The sequence below is a fragment of the Zalophus californianus genome, chromosome 6 (assembly GCF_009762305.2).
Source record: "Zalophus californianus isolate mZalCal1 chromosome 6, mZalCal1.pri.v2, whole genome shotgun sequence".
Lineage (NCBI taxonomy): Eukaryota > Metazoa > Chordata > Mammalia > Carnivora > Otariidae > Zalophus > Zalophus californianus.
The window spans coordinates 84,396,936-84,413,315 of record NC_045600.1 but is presented as its reverse complement, the minus strand read 5'-3'; the positions used below and the strand labels follow the sequence as shown (position 1 = coordinate 84,413,315).

General features: G+C 38.0%; 1 protein-coding gene across 4 annotated transcripts in view; it reads left to right on the top strand.

Moving 5' to 3' along the window:
- ZNF106 (zinc finger protein 106) overlaps nt 1-16,380 on the top strand; it is a 70,293-nt gene that overhangs the window by 15,992 nt on the left and 37,921 nt on the right. For all 4 annotated transcript variants that reach the window (XM_027569903.2, XM_027569902.2, XM_027569901.2 and 1 more), the window contains exons 2-4: nt 3,716-3,801; nt 9,077-9,138; nt 14,986-15,186. In XM_027569903.2, the coding sequence (XP_027425704.1) occupies nt 3,748-3,801; nt 9,077-9,138; nt 14,986-15,186 (317 nt within the window). In that variant the 5' untranslated portion in view covers nt 3,716-3,747. The remainder of the gene's footprint in view (nt 1-3,715; nt 3,802-9,076; nt 9,139-14,985; nt 15,187-16,380) is intronic.

The following is a 16,380-nucleotide window of genomic DNA, read 5'->3' as shown; positions in this document are numbered from 1 at the left end:
TAAAGTTTTTATTTATTTAAGTAATCTCTACACCCAACGTGGGTCTCCAATCCATGACCCTAAGATCAAGAGTCTCATGCTCCTCTGACTGAGCCAGCCAGCCACCTCTAGGCTTTTTTTCTTCACAGTTTATCATTGTCCTGTAGAGTCTGAGTTGACTTTAATTAAGTCTGTGTTTAAATATGTTAAGTATTACTGGGTTTACTGTAATGAATCTTAGGAGATTTATAAAAAGACAGATCCCTTCCTTATGGTAAGGTCGGGGAGATAGACATAACCTACCATCAGACAGGGGCGCCTGGGTGGCTCAGTTGGTTAAGCAACTGCCTTCGGCTCAGGTCATGATCCCAGAGTCCTGGGATTGAGTCCTGCATCGGCTCCCGGCTCAGCGGGGAGCCTGCTTCTCCCTCTGGCCCTCTCCCTTCTCATGCTGTTTCTCTCTCTCTCTCTCTCTCTCTCAAATAAATAAATAAATAAATAAAATCTTTAAAAAAAAAAAAAAAAGACAGCCTGTACTTACATTGCTGGGTGTTTGAATAGTAAGATGAGATAATGTGACAATGTTTCAAATAAAGTTCTATGACACTAAACAGTGTGTTTTCCAGCCTTGAGTTACATAATATTTGGAGAAATAGTATAACATTGATATTTGAGATGTGATACAGTATTATGAGATAGTGGTTACTTGGAAATGTGTCTTTCTGACCTATTTAAGTCACTTTTGAGTGACGACCCTTGCATAGGGATGGGGAGAGCATAGTGAAGTACAAAATGGAGTCTCTGGAGATTACAGTGCAATAATTCTACTCTGCCTTCACAACTGTATTTCTTTTTACTAATCAGCTATGTGGATGATTCTGAGGTACTGCTTGAGTGTAGAACTTTATATATTGGGGGTGGGAGTCAAGGCAGGAATCTTTAATGAGTGGAGCAGTTGGGTGAAGGAAGAATAGATGTAAGGTCTTGAAGGCTTATCACATTGAAGAATAGATAGCAAAAATGAAAAATAGAGATCTATTAGGACTCAATGACTAAATACAAGAATCTGAAGGAAAAGAATTAATAATAGGGTTTTTGCCCACAGACATGGTAATTGTATTGACAGAATAGTAAATAGCATGTTGAGAAAAGGTATTTATTATAAGATTTTTAAGGTTATTATGACTAAAAAAATACCAGATATTTCTCATAGTTGTTTGGAGAAAATTGAAAGATTTCATAGTGGGTATTTTTAAGTGATATGGGAGGAAAATGCAAGGTGGTTAAAGTAAAAAACAGCAGTAGTTGAATTGTTTGTTTACACTTACTTGATTTGTATAATGTAACCTCTCAAACACTTCAAGATTGCAAAGTTGGATTATTTCTATTTCCTTGACTTCTAATAATTGTTAAGACCTTTATTCTTTTTTTTTACGAGAGTGAATGGGAGAGGGAGAGAGCACGTGAGTGAGCGAGCGGGGCAGGAGCAGGGGGAAAGGGAGAGAGAAAATCCCAAGCAAGCTCCACGCTCAGCCTGGAGCCCAACACGGGGCTCCATCTGAAGACCCTGAGATCATGATCTAAGCCAAAATCAACAGTTGGATGCTTAACGTACTGAGTCACCCAGGCGCCCCCTTGTTAAGTAAGACCTTTAAGGAGAACAGTGGTTGCCATCTAGAAAGCTGTGAGCTAATGTATTTCAGAAAGCTTAATGGAAATCATATATTAACCCAGATTAAGGATGTAGAAATTAAAATGCCTTTGTCTTTGGCTGGAATCCTATCAACTTAGTGCTTAAATATTAGGTCTTCCTTAATTGATTAAATGCTTTGCTAGCAGTTATACTTTTTGATTTTTTTTTACAGAAATGAAAATGAATTTACTTAATTCATGCAGGTTAGAAACATGGAGCTTGTGAAAGGAAAACAATAAAAAGAGGGAATCTTTGGTTAAAAGGTTGATGGAGAATATTTTTATTATATGACTGTTTACTAGGAGTTGATGCCTTTGGCTTTACTAAATAGAAACACAGTTTGTATTTTAGTGCTCAGTTCTCAGTTGACTGAATATGTGAAAACACCACAGTAGCTGTTGCTTATGCCAGAAAGTCACACTTTTTCATTGACTTTGTTGCTTTTAAGTTTTTTTGTTCCTGTTTTGCTTTGATGGTTAATAACTTGAAGCAGTATTAAAAACATTTCTGGACATGGGGGCCTGGCTAGCTCAGTCCAGTGGAGCATGCGATTCTTGATCTCAGGGTCATGAGTTCAAGCCCCACATTGGGCATGGAACCTACTTAAAAAAAAACAAAACCAAAACACATTTCTGTGGGCTACCTACACCTCCTTCTCTCTGGGCTTGTATTTCGACCATGACGTTGTGGCTCTGGCACTTCTACAGTTAACTGAGGAGAAGTGTGAGGGTGCCCAGTGTCTCCTGAAGATGTAAAACATGGGCGGCTGTGCCCTCTGACAGGACGTGTAGAAGCTGTCCCTAGATGAGGGGGGGTGAAAGCTTGGACACTGGGAGATGCTGTGATCCTGGAGAAGAACCTGGATGAGGCCCCTTTTATATGTGCATGCCTTGGGTTTTGCCCATGCAGACCCTAATCTCTGTGACTTCTTGGAGAGCCATTTCCTAGATGAGCAGGTGAAACTCACCTAGAAGATGGGCAACCACCTGACTAATCTCGGCAGCTTGGTTGGCCCCCAGGCTGGGCTGGGCAAGTATCTGCTCACCCTCAAGCATGACTAAGAGCCTCTAGAGCCCAGTGGCCTCTGAGGGGCCCTTTGGCATCTTTCTGGTGTCAGGGCTTCCTCCTGCAGCCCCTTCCTCCTGAGCCTCCCCCTGCAGCCACTAGGCAGCTTTTTAACCACCCTAGAGCCCTTTCCGGAGCCATACACCAAATGGAAACAATAAAGCTTTTTGCAGCCAAAAAAAAAAATTAAGCAGGTTAATAGGATAGAAGGAATGGGGAGCAAAAAATACATCATTGTATAGGTCAGGAAAGGCCTCCCTGGTGAAGCAACATTTCAGATACTGATGGAAATGAGTGAGCCATGAGAACATAAAGACATCTTAAGAAAGCATATTACAGGCAGAGAAAATAGGAAATGTAGAAACCCTAAGGTGGGAGAAGCCCTGGGGTGATCGAGGACTAGCAAGGAGGGCAGTGTGACTGGAATGAAGTGATAGAGGCAGTGAGGTGGGGCATGGAGTCAGAGTGGGAGAGGAAACAGATTTTGTAGCCCATGGCAAAGGACTGGATGTTGTGTGAGTGAGTTGGGAATCTCTCAGAAGATTTTGCACAGAGGAGTTAAATGATCTGCCTTAAATTTTAAAAGAATCTTGTGAGAATCTTTGGCTGCTGTTTTGAGAACAGACAGAAGAGCACAAGAGTGGAACTAGAGAGGCAAGTCAGTAGGCTGGTGGCTTGTGAAATGGCAGTTGAGCTCAGTAGTGAGGGGTGGGATTTGGGATGTATTTCAAGGGGGGGGACTGACAAGATTTGCTGATGAGGGAGGCTACGGGGTGAGAAAGAGGGAGCAAGGTTGACTTCCACAGTTTTTGCCCTAGGTACCTGGAAAGCTTGAATTTTCCTTTACCAAGATGGGAAGGCTGGGAAGAGCAGGGTGGAGGTGAGGGCGATGCAAGACTTGGATTTTTAGCTGTGTTAAGGTGGATCTAAGAAGACATCCGGGGGGAAAGGTTACTAAATGTTACTTCCTCATTGCAGGTGTGAAGTTGAGTGCTTCAGATCTGGTCACTATGGTACGAGAACGAAAATGCATATTGTGCCACATTGTGTACAGCTCAAAAAAGGTAATACATAGAAGAGGGAGAATCTGAGGCTTTATGACTGATCTTTTTGGAATTTGTAGATGGGTAAAAGCTTTTAACAGTGTCTTATTTATGCTTCTTTCCTATATCATAGTCTCATTCCACTGGTTTCTTTCTCTTTAGTGCCTCATAAAGCCAGTAACTGTATTATTAAATCTCTACCCAAAATTTGAGGATAATCAGAAGTTGACAGTAAATAGTTACTAATTTAGTCAATAACCAGTTACAGAGAAAAGACCTTAAAATTCGGTTTATTTGAGGTTATACTACTTTCTGATGAGCTAAGGATACAGCATTTGTTGTCCATACCTGCATTCTGTTTCTGCCTTTGTGAAAAGTGCTGCAGAGCAGAAATGGCATTAACAGTACCCTAGATGTCCACAAGGGGGGGATGTTGCTCAGAGAAAAACATTTTTAAGAACTGAAAGAATTTTACCTGTGTCTTAGGGAAATTGGCTGCAATTTGTCTCACTTTTTTGCTTTTTCTTATCTGTATCCTTTGCTTTCAAAGTAGTGCTGATAACTACTGAGAAATTTTTTTCTAAGAAATTTCTTTTCTAAGCTGGATTGTCAATGAAAATTTGGAGAACTGGGAAGATTATCTTATCATGAGCTAGGTTAGCCAGGGTTTGAGTGAACCTGGAAAGATGTTTGGGAGTAAGATGGTTTCAGAGAAATAGAAGAGAGATATTTTAGGTGGGATAACAACATGTACAGAGATACAGAGGTAGAATGGAGTCTAAGATTTCTAGGAATCCATGAGAAGGCTTACCTGATTAAGACAGTTTTGTATTGGGGATAGTGGGACTGCAATATAATTTGTAATTTAAACGTAAACAGTTATAAAATGTGTTGAATGCCAGACTGAGGGTTTCAATTATGATCCATCCAGTAGGCTGGGGTGAATTTTTTTTTTTTCCTATTTAGGATTTCTGTTAGTGATGGAAAAATCAGTTGAGATTTTAAAATCATGTTTAATAATATAGCTGCTGCCTTTTACAAAAGTAAAAGAGCTCTTCTAGTTTTCAAAATTTTGACCAGGGTTTATGCAAATTTATAATAAGTAAAATTTCCTTATGGCTCCTTTCAGACTGGGGGGAGATGGGAAATTGAGAAGGTGTGAGAGGGATAGGCCGACACTCAGAGGTGTGGTGTCAAACTTCTCATGGAGTAGCAGCCCTGCCTTGTGATAGCTCATAATTTTGCCATTTTAAGTCTTTTGGCATTTCTTCTACTCTGGTTTGTTTGTTTATTTAATAAGAATCACCTAGGATCCTTGTTTTTTTCTTTTTAAAATTTTTTTAGCGATTTCATTGATTTGGGAGAGAGAGTGTGAGCAAGAGAGAGAGCACCTGAGCAGGGGCAGAGGGAGAGGGAGAAGCAGACTCTCTGCTGAGCAAGGAGCCTTATGGTGGGCTCAGTCTCAGGACCCTGGGATCATGAGCTGAGCCAATGGCAGATGCTTAACTGACTGAGCCACCCAGGTGCCCCTCTGCTCTGGTTTAAACATGTTTTCATCTCTTCATATTTTTCCATGGATCATAATGAAGAATCAAGAGCTGGGATTACCCACTCCTGCCTTAGGAAATGCCAGTTACAGGTTTTTAAGCAAGGGAATGACATGATTTGAGTGTTAAGGTTAATGAGGTCTAAGGAATTAGTGGAATGGGTTAATTGAAAGAGATAGCTCTGATAATGAGTTTTATTTATTTATAAATTTTTTTTTACTTTTTTAAAAGATTTTTATTTATTTATTTGACACACACAGAGAGCACAAGCAGGGGGAGGGGCAGAGGAAGAGGGAGAACCAGGCTCCCCACAGAGCAGGGAGCCTGACTTGGGGCTCCATCCCAGGACCCTGGGATCATGACCTGAGCCAAAGGCAGATGCTTACCGACTGAGCCACCCAGGCGCCCCTGATACTGAGTTTTAGATCGATTATCAACAACTTACGTTGAAGCAGTGCTTTCCTCTAGTCTCCCAAACTAGTGTAACCCTGATTTCTCCAAATATACTGTGGAGAAGAAAAAGACTCTAAAGTGATGTAAGTGTGGGAGAAAGCTGTGTACTACATCCCTGAGCATTCTGATGTTCACTAATTTATTTTTTAAAAGATTTTTCATTTATTTGAGAGAGAGAGGGAGCATGAACGGGGGGAGGGGGGAGAGGGAGAAGCAGGCTCCCTGCTGGATGTTCATTAATTTATTAAAAGACTGAGTGAGAAACCCTGGAGTTAAAAACACTAAACAAAAAAAATTCTGTTGTATTACTCACTGTTTTATAAATTTGTTCAACTGCCACATCTTTTCAAAAAAAAATTTCCTTTCTCCCCCTTCTTTATTTTTTTTTAAAGATTTATTTATTCATTCGAGACACAGAGATACAGAGAGAGAGAGAACATGAGCAGGGGGAGAAGCAGAGGGAGAGCGAGCATCCTCTCTGCGGAGCAGGGAGCCCGATGCAGGGCTCGATCCCAGGACCCTGGGATCATGACCTGAGCTGAAGGCAGATGCTTAACCATCTGAGCCACCCAGGCGCCCCTCTCCCCGTTCTTTAAAAAACATAATACTGATTAATATTATAAGAACTAAAAATAAGCTTGGTAACTGAGCATTTGGGGCTATTACTTTAATCCTACTACCCATGGATCTTTCCTAGTTATTTTGAAAGCTCAGGTTGTCATGCTATTTGCATTTATTCCTTAGAGCAGGGTGGGAGAGAATTTTGCATGTAAATTTAGGAAAAGATTTGTGAAGGGTTTTAGACAGTCAGAAGTCACCCTAAAACAAATTTTTTTTAAAGATTTTATTTATTTATTAGAGAGAGAGAAATAGCATGAGAGGGGAGAAGGTCAGAGGGAGAAGCAGGCTCCCCGCTGAGCTGGGAGCCTGATGTGGGACTCGATCCCAGGACTCCGGAATCGTGACCTGAGCCAAAGGCACTCGCTTAACCAACTGAGCCACCCAGGCGCCCTAAAACAAATTTTGAATGATAACATTTTTATAACTGAAATAGGAGACAGTATGGGTTTTTATATCAGAGAATAACCTATTTCAGTGAATGCTGTTTTGATCAGGAATGGTTTCATTGCAAGAAAAAGAACCAACTTAAATTTAGCTCAAAGAAAGAGGATTTGGCATATGTAAATCTAATATAAGGAAAGATTGAACAAAAGGATACATAGGGATTTGAGCAGGTGTTTATATTGTTCATGGATTTTTTTCATTCGCGATTATGTCACTAATCTGATTCAGCTTTCAGCTCTGTAAGTGTTCATTCTAGTTAGTGGCCAGTCAGTTGTAGGTGGGGGGGGAGGTCACATGTAAAGCTGTCCCCTCCAAGTGAAGCATTTATAGAGATAGGAAGGAAGTAATGGGTCATCTTCAGTAAAATTGTCATTTAAAGGAGGTGTTTGGAATCACAAAGCTGTTTGTCACACTGTAGTAGATAAAGTAAGAATAGGTTATTGGGTTGTTGTATTCTTTTTGACAAATGAATTGTATATGATGAAAAATCTCACTGCACTAGATGGTTACAGTGTGACGTGGTATATAAAACCTTGGCTTTGGTGTCAGATATGTCAGGGTCTGAGTCCTAGTTTCGCCACTTGATTATCTATGACTCTGAGAGGGCAAGACTGAATATTTTCACACTTATCCCTTCAATGCCTAGCTCTGTGTTTGGCATTGAACAAGCAATGATAAATACTTGGTGAATAAATGAGTTAGCTTCTGTGTATCCTCGTATCCTTGTGAAATTACTAATATTCCCTCAGCAGTGTTTTGTAGTTCATATGAGGAAATGTTTGAGGCACTTAAACACAGGGCACAGTTAATAGTAATACTCAACAATTATAGTAGCCCTTTATTTTATTTTTTTAAGCTTTTTTTTTTTTTTTTTACAGAAGAGAGGGAGAGAGAGAGCACAAGCAGGGGGAGCGGTAGGCAGAGGGAGGGGGAGAAGCAGGCTCCCCGCGGAGCAGGGAGCCCGATGCCAGGCTCTATCCCAGAACCCTGAGACCATGACCTGAGCTGAAGGCAGACACTTAACTGACTGAGCCACCCAGGCGCCCCAGTGGCCCTCTATTTTATTTTATACATGAACAGGCATGCTGCCTATATATATGCCTGCATGACAAAAGGATAGACATTTACAGCTTTTTGAAGTGTGTGTATATGTGCGCATGTTCTTAAGTGGAAACTCTTCCCACAGATTTCATTTTCCTCCCACTAAGGATGGCATGGAGGTACAGGAGGCCCTAGTAGATTTTCAGACATTTCATTAGAACCAAACAAATCAATTGGGCAAGAGTGGGTGGTGACAATGAAGGCGTGATTGAGCTGTGTTCAAAACAGCTTTAAAAAACTTCTGATCAACCACAGGGAAGTTCTGTTATATCCATAACTTCTACCTACAATTAATATATCATTCAGCAAATGTGGACAACCATATGCCAAGCCCTGGCCAAGACTTGAGTAAGAATGTTAGCTTATTTTTGAGAAACTCTTAGTTGAGTGGGGAAAGTATGGAGAAAAGTAGCCAGATAGTTGAGAAGTTAAGTGATTTCAAATTAAAAAAAAAAAAATAACGAGTAAATTCTTTGAGATAGAATTTAACCCACATAATCACAGATCTGTACCTCTGAAACAAATAATGCAATATATGTTAAGAAAAAAAAAAAGATAGCAGGAGGGGAAGAATGAAGGGGGGGAAATCGGAGGGGGAGACGAACCATGAGAGACGATGGACTCTGAAAAACAAACTGAGGGTTCTAGAGGGGAGGGGGATGGGGGAATGGGTTGGCCTGGTGATGGGTATTAAAGAGGGCACGTTCTGCGTGGAGCACTGGGTGTTATGCACAAACAAGGAATCATGGAACACTACATCAAAAACTAATGATGTAATGTATGGTGATTAACATAACAATAAAAAAATTTAAAGGGAAAAAAAAAGAATTTAACCCACATAGTTTATTCTTAAATCTTTTGCCCCCTAAAGACAATATACTTTCTAATCTTTTTGGAAAGCCATTTAAATAGGTTTTTCCTAAAAATTCCTTTATTTAAGAATGAAATAATGTCAAAAACATAACTAAAGAACTATGAGGAACTGATTTCAATATTGAATTGAGAAGGGTAACCAGGACAAACAATGACACAAAGAACTTGAACCCCAGCTGTTGATTGAATAAAAGCAGAGGAATTTCTTTTCCCAAAGCAATCTCCCTTAGTTTAATCTGCTTTCTTTAATTTTGAAGGAGATGGACGAACACATGCGGAGCATGTTGCATCACAGGGAACTTGAGAACCTGAAGGGCAGGTATGGGAACGGCTGTCTTCCATCAACTTGCGACTGTCGGGGGATCTCAGTGCTGAGGGTGTCTGTTAGCTTATTTTATAGTAATCCTTCATAAATGAATATGGCCCTATGACATAGAACAATCTTTTAGAATTATTAACAACTACAGTAGTGTTTGGCATTCCAAAAGGATAAATCTTTGTGCATCTCCAATATGGAGAATTCACTGCAGCTCTAGGTAGTAGATTGCAACAGAGGGGGGTGAGGATGAGCTAGTTCTCTCATTAGGAAGTTTTCCCATTCCTGTGCACCAGCCTTGAAACTAAGACGTCTCTCTGTTATTGCCTCAGCTGTGTTACAAAAATTATTACATGGCAGAAACCTGTAGTGTTACTGGAAAAGTCTGAGAAGTCCAAAGTCTGCTGAATAGCACTGAGTCTCATTAGTGTAAATAAAATCAGGGCACAAACTTTGAATATCTAAGAATGCTATTTTGTGATGCAAAACTTGAGATATTTAAAGAAAGTCTAATAAGCACCTTTAAAAAATTAAATGTAGCATATGTATATATTCCATGTCTTTTTTTTTTCCATCTATGGTTTTTTTTTTTTTTTTGATGTTTTTGACTTGAATTTGAGGTTTGGAGATAGTATGGAACAGAGAAACATTGGGGAACTGAGAAATAATGATTTTATCTTATTGCATGAATAATAGATACAAGCTTTAATCGTGAGGCCAGACTAAGTCATTTTACGTTATTTGTATTTAAAATAATACATTTTTATATGGTGTGGGCAAATTAATATGTTAGTAAACTTTTAGCATCTGTTTAGCATATTTGTGGAATTTTTCCATGGTCTCAGTTTCTTACTATAGGAAGGTTAGGTCTTAGCAGCAACATAAAAGAGTCTTTCATTCAGATTTAGTGTGGAGAATCCTTGTCATAATACCTTGCATACATATGATCTTTAACTCATTATCATTGGAAACCTATGAAATAGAGTCAACCTTTGATTCTCTAAATGGGTATTATCTTAATTACTTAATCACATTTCCAGTAGACTTCCTGTTGGAATTCACCTTTTTCTGGGCTATTTACCTGCCATGTGACTATATTATGAATCAAATGAAACATATGAGGTCAGTAAATCTAGTCATTAGGAAAGAAGCCACTTTTATTCCAAGATTAATGCCTTATTTTCTTCATACATCCACTAAACAGCTATTTAAAACGTTAAAAAATTTTTTGATTACTTAAGATTCATGTTCATAATGAATACAGAATTAATTGTAAAAAGTAAAAAAGGTAGAAGTCCTCTCAGGCCTACATGCCCCAGCCCTGCTCCCTTCCTCCAGGAAAGCCAACAGTTCGGTCCATATCTTACCCAAACCTCGTTCTGTGGGTATACATAGACTTAACGTTTCTATATAGACACATTTGGTCTTGTCTTATTTGCGTTACTGAACTACATGCCCTATATTTATTGTTCAGTAACTTTTTTCCTCTCTTCCACCCATCAACTTAACTGTGCCTTGGAGACTTTGTGTATCATTTTCAGTTATTTGGAGCATAGTCAAATGATCGAGGAGAAAGCATTTAGAAGCCTCCAAGCTGACAATAAAAGTGTCCGCCTTAGCATCCAAACTCATTTTATTTAGAGGGAAACACCTTAGTACTTACTTATTCATAGTTTAGGTGCAGAGCCAACAAGTTTTATATGGTCTCCTAGCCTGTAATAAATTATAAGGGCAAAGGCAAAGCAGGTAGCAAGGAAAAACAAATGACAAAACTATAAAAAACAAAATCTCAAAAATCATTTACTTACTTGGAGCATTTACTGTAGTGACAGACTGTGATCACTAGTTTGTACCGTAGGGACATGTAGTTATTGGTCGTCATTCTTCCTTCCTCTCAATCAGTTTGTGATTATTTTCTGTGGAATTCATGTTTAATTCCTGGCTTTCTGATGTTAAAGCTTTCTGTTTCCTTTATATTTGTATCACTCTAATTTTTAGCTGTGATCTGGTTAAGAAATTTAAAGAGCATATTTTTTAGGTTTTGAATACCAATTTGAAAAGAAGCTTTCTTTTTATTTTAATAATAATTAATTTAAATTTATTTTTTTTTATTATGTTCAATAAGAAACTTTCTTATTTGGTTCACAATTTTGGACATCTGGAACATTTCTCTCTTTTTTCCCAGTATACTTACTCAGATGTGTGGCCTATTTCTACAGATAAATGCTATTAAAAGGGCTCAAACCTTTATTTATCAACCAGCTGTTAGAGCATGCTTAATAAAGAAAAGCTCATGGGGAGAATATCTTAAGGCTTTGCCTTCCACACATGAGAGGAAATTGTGTGGTAACAGGATGAAGTTAATTTGGGCCCTCCTTTAAATGTCCTGAGGACAGTTTTTGCCTTTATTAGTCAAGAAGTGAAGTAGTACAAGTTCTCCCCAGCAATTACTTTATATAGTTATACAAAGTAGTAAGTATTTTAACTGGTTATTGATAGAGAATTGGAAAATAGCATCATTAAAATATTATTTAATTTGCCATTAAGTTTTTAAATAATGTGGTTTCCCTAACATCATATGTAGAAGCATGAATGCCTCTTGTATGTAAAACGGGTAATATGCTTTCCTCCAGACACAGACACACTCACATTTTTAAGAGATGTGGTTGTCCTAACCCGTTCTTTCCCTAGATAAATGTGGATCCTCTCTTTTCTCTTTTGACGTTTCTTTTTAAAAAAAATTTTTTTTAATTTATTTATTTGAGAGAGTGAGTGAGAGAGAGACAGAGAGAGAAGGAGCAGTGGGAGGGGCAGAGGGCGAGGGAGAAGCGGACCCCCCACTGAGCAGGGAGCCAGCCGTGGGGCTCAATCCCAGGACTCCAGGATCATGACCTGAGCCGAAGGCAGACACTTAACCAACTGAGCCACCCAGGCACCCCTCATTTTGAAGTTTCTTGTAAAGATTCTCTCTCTCTCGCTCTCTTTTTAAACTAGAATTCATTTATAGGAAAATTTTAGGAATTTTTGGTTTTGGATAGTTTGTTTTTAGTGCTTTTTTGTTACTGCCTCTACCCTTGTGGGCAGGATCTCTTTAGGTGTTTTTCTATTAAATATAACTTTAGAACTATGGTTAATACCCTTTCTTAGAAGGAAAGCACATATGTTTTAAAAATCTGTGTTTGAATATTTGTTACATATGCAACATATGCCTGTGCTTTGGGGATTACAAAGTGTGTGGGTTTATGATTATGGATGTTTATTTTTAACAGAGTTAAATACTGTCTACACTGCGTTCCTTAATATTTTAAACAGTGTGGTCTTCCAGTTCTATCTGTAAAGAGAGGACTCTTAATAGCTTGAACATGAGAAAAATTCTCTGCATTTTAGAAATAAGGGTATAAGCAGAAATTTTATTTAAGAATGCCTTTAGGAAAGATGTCCTTGGTACTACAATATACAGTTTAGTGTTTTATAAGTTTTTATGTAGAAAGGTGGACTAAAACATTTTCCATAGTTTTAGAGAATTTAAAGCTCAAAAGATTTTCTAACCAGAAAATTCAGTTGATTTGAATTTTCTTTTTAACTTTATGTTTTAAATTAAAAAAATTTTTTTTAACTGAAGTATAGTTGACACAGTGTTACATTAGTTTTAGGAGTAAGACATAATGATACAACACCTCTACACTTACGCTGTGCTCACCACAAATATGATTGAAGTTTTATGATAGTTTAAACTATGTATTCTAGGTTAGTTGCAGTTTTCACACTCTTCCAATGCTGGACAGATTTATGCTTACATATTTTTAACTTCTTTTTGTGTTGCCATGAGAAGAGGCTTGATTTCTGCTACAAGTTGACACTTTGTATGAGCTACCGTAATTTTGAGAGAAGAGTAGGGGTATCCTTGGCAAACTGGAGGAATTTGAGGATTATTCTTTAGTGGAAAATGCTCAGTGAAAGAATTGATTTAAGCTTTTTGGAGGATTGGAAGGAATTAGAATATTGATATACAGGATAATAAGGTAATGAGATTTTTCAGGGAACCTGGTCAGAACCCATTAAAATGAATCTTAATGTCAGAGACTGTATTGTGTCCAGAGCATTTGAGGTTACAAAATTCAAAAAAAGTAAAAACTTAGGAATTTTCTCCATTTTTCTGAGGTGTTTTCCACGATTCTTACAAGGGGAAATACTTTTAATTTACTGGGCATTATTTCTACTTAGTTAGCATGATGCCCAGAATTTATTAGGTATTCCGCAAGGTTGTTTTGTTGTTGTTGTTGTTGTTGTTGTTTTTTAATGAATGTTCAGGTGGTCTGTAATAGAAAACAATTTTGGTAAATGAAGTGCTCAGTTTTGAGGTTCTCTTCTGGTTAATTGATATGAATTCCACCCTGTCTTTATAGATATATGTGAGGGGAGGATGGAACAGTGTTGTACATGTGTGTATGTGTGTCTTTGTCTGTCTTATAAGACAGCATGTCTTTTTGTGTTGATTTTTTTTTTAAGATTGGCATTGGGAATTTTATTAGTGGAGAAAGCACCAACTTAAAGTCTACATAACTACCCTTACCATTGTTTTCCTTGCTTTTCCTGGTTACCTCCCTTAACTGTTCCTCCTTCCTGCTTTTCTTTCTTTTGCCTTTAGCTGAAGATGGTATTTAAGTTGGTGTCTTAGGTTACCTAGGAGAGTTACTCATTTTTCCTGGGTGTCTCTCATGTATACCTGGGATATACATGGTAATAAGCTCCTGTTTGTAAAATAAATAAATATATGAATGGATAATAGATTGGCATAGGAAATGCAAAAATATCACTAGTATAAACCCAAGACAAGTGATACAGAGTTAGCCCATTGAGCCGTTATTGAATGGCTGTTACTGTCCATTCATTACACTTGTGGCCATGGTGTTTAGATGTTTCTCATCAGTGGCTACATAGACAGCTGAACCAATCAAGGGATTTCAGGAAGCTAAAAAAGCTGTTAAATTATTCATCTACTACAGCTCTGGGTGTTGGTTCAAGGTTTTGGTTTCTTAAACTGGCCTAGTATGAGATTTACCATTGACTGCGTAAAGTAAAAGGAAAAAAAACGTGCTCAGTTTCTTTCTGAACTAAGAACTTGGCTTTGCTTCTCTCCAAACTTGCATTTTCTGAAATTTGAGAAAAACCATTTGCCTAGCACAGCTGTTAACTTCCTACAACTGAAATGCTTTCCATTCCCTTTTAAATAAGCCCTTCTGAAGCAGAATGTAGGTCACATGTATCATCCAGACCAAAAAAGTTTGCTGAGACTACTCCTATCCTTTGCCCTGGGGTCCGGAATCTTCACATTCCAGGCAGAGCTCCCGCTGTTCCGATTTAGCTACCACATTGGGATTGGCTAGGCAGCCTGCTCTTTTCTCCACCCCTTAACTTTCCCTGGGAGAAAGCTCTTGAGCCTGAGATAAAATGTCCGCGCTGTGACCAGGCTCCTGAGTGCCCCTGGCACCATGGGTGTGCTCTAGAGCAACTTCTGTTTGCTCTGAGCCCCCTGCCCTGCCTCCCCTTTCACCATGTTTCCTCTGGCAAGATTTTAAGTACAGCAATTCAAGAAGATTTCTCCTCCTAAACTACATTATTCTGAAGTGTACTGCCTCTTGATTGCTGGAAAAGAATCTTAAAATCATTTCAAAAATAACTTTTGAACAAATTTACTAAAAGTGATGAAAGGAGCATTGAAGTTGATTAGCACTAATCTTTCACTGTGCCAAAGTGTGCGGTGTTTTTCAGAGGAAACTGGAAGAGATCTGTTGAGTGGGCCATGCCAGTGGGGAGAATTGAATGTCCCTCATCTCCCTCTTTCCCTAGGGACAGTAGTCATGAGTGCCGAGTGTGCGGGGTCACAGAAGTGGGTCTTTCTGCATATGCAAAGCACATTTCTAGCCAGTTGCACAAAGATAATGTTGATGCCCAGGATAGAGAAGACGATGGAAAGGGAGAAGAAGAAGAAGAAGATTATTTTGACAAGGAACTCGTTCAGTTAATAAAACAAAGGAAAGAACAAAGTCGGTAAGTAATGATTTTGGTTTTTAAAAAGGCTGTCTAAAATAAAATATAATAGAGAATACATTTTCCATTTCTATACTTTTCAGCCTGTAGCTTTCAGACTTACCTTCATTGCAAAGGTTAGCTTGAGGTTGCTTTCTTACGCATAAAAGGTCATTGGAATCCTTCCTTGAACTACTATACTAACTGTATTAAAAAAAAAAACCACAACTCAGTATTGTCTCTATAAAAATTAACTATAGGTGCTACATATCTGAAATTTTTACTATGTTGATAACCGTGTTTAGAACTGTTTTTACTAGTTCCAATTTCTTTTGGACACCAGTGAATTGTCTTATTTGGTATCCAAAATTTCTAGTGGAAAGGTATTAGTGTAAAAGCTTCTTCTTTTAAGTATTTCTTATTATATCCATTAGGTAAAAATGCTTTGCCTGATATGAATTGACATGGTGCTTCTACCAAATTTGATTCATCCTTTATTACTGTTTCAGTAAATATTTATTGAATAAATTTGTATTGTAAGTTTGACATTGTCAAGATCAATATAAGTTTTCCAGCTTATACTCTATAATTTGACACCTACATCTATAATTCAGGTATTAGGCTTTTGTATTTTTGCATTACTGAGTTGTGGTCTAAAGAGTTTAATTCATGAAGCAGAAATTTTCAGATTTCTCTTTCTCTTCAGTAAGAGAGAGAAGCAGTTAAGAGGTTGGGTAATTTTTTCAAGCCTTGGAATATAAGGAGAAACATTACAATTCTAAAATAAAATTTTAAAGATTCTTTTTGAATACTAGTTATACTTGGTATGCATTTCATTTTTAGTTAGAGGTTTAGCATAAAAAGGAAGTAATTTTCACTGTACATGCTACAAGTGTTCTGAACAAGTCCTCGAAGGAGACTTTCTTAGTCTTAAAACGTCAGTAGCAGCGTGGTTCTTAAACCCGTTTAGTTGCTTCATCCTTCAAATGACATTGTTACTACTGTCAGTACAGCTGTAGTTTACTCTTGTTTTAAGGGTGTTGAGGTCTCTAGGAGATTAACGTTTATTTTTTTCTTACACACTTGTGCCATTATTAGCTTATCTGTATAGATGATTAAATATTGAGTCAGAAGGTAAAAGAGCTTCTCAGTAAAGTAGACATTTATATCATAGTTAATATTCTTTGAATGTTCTGATAAGCTACTTTGGTGATT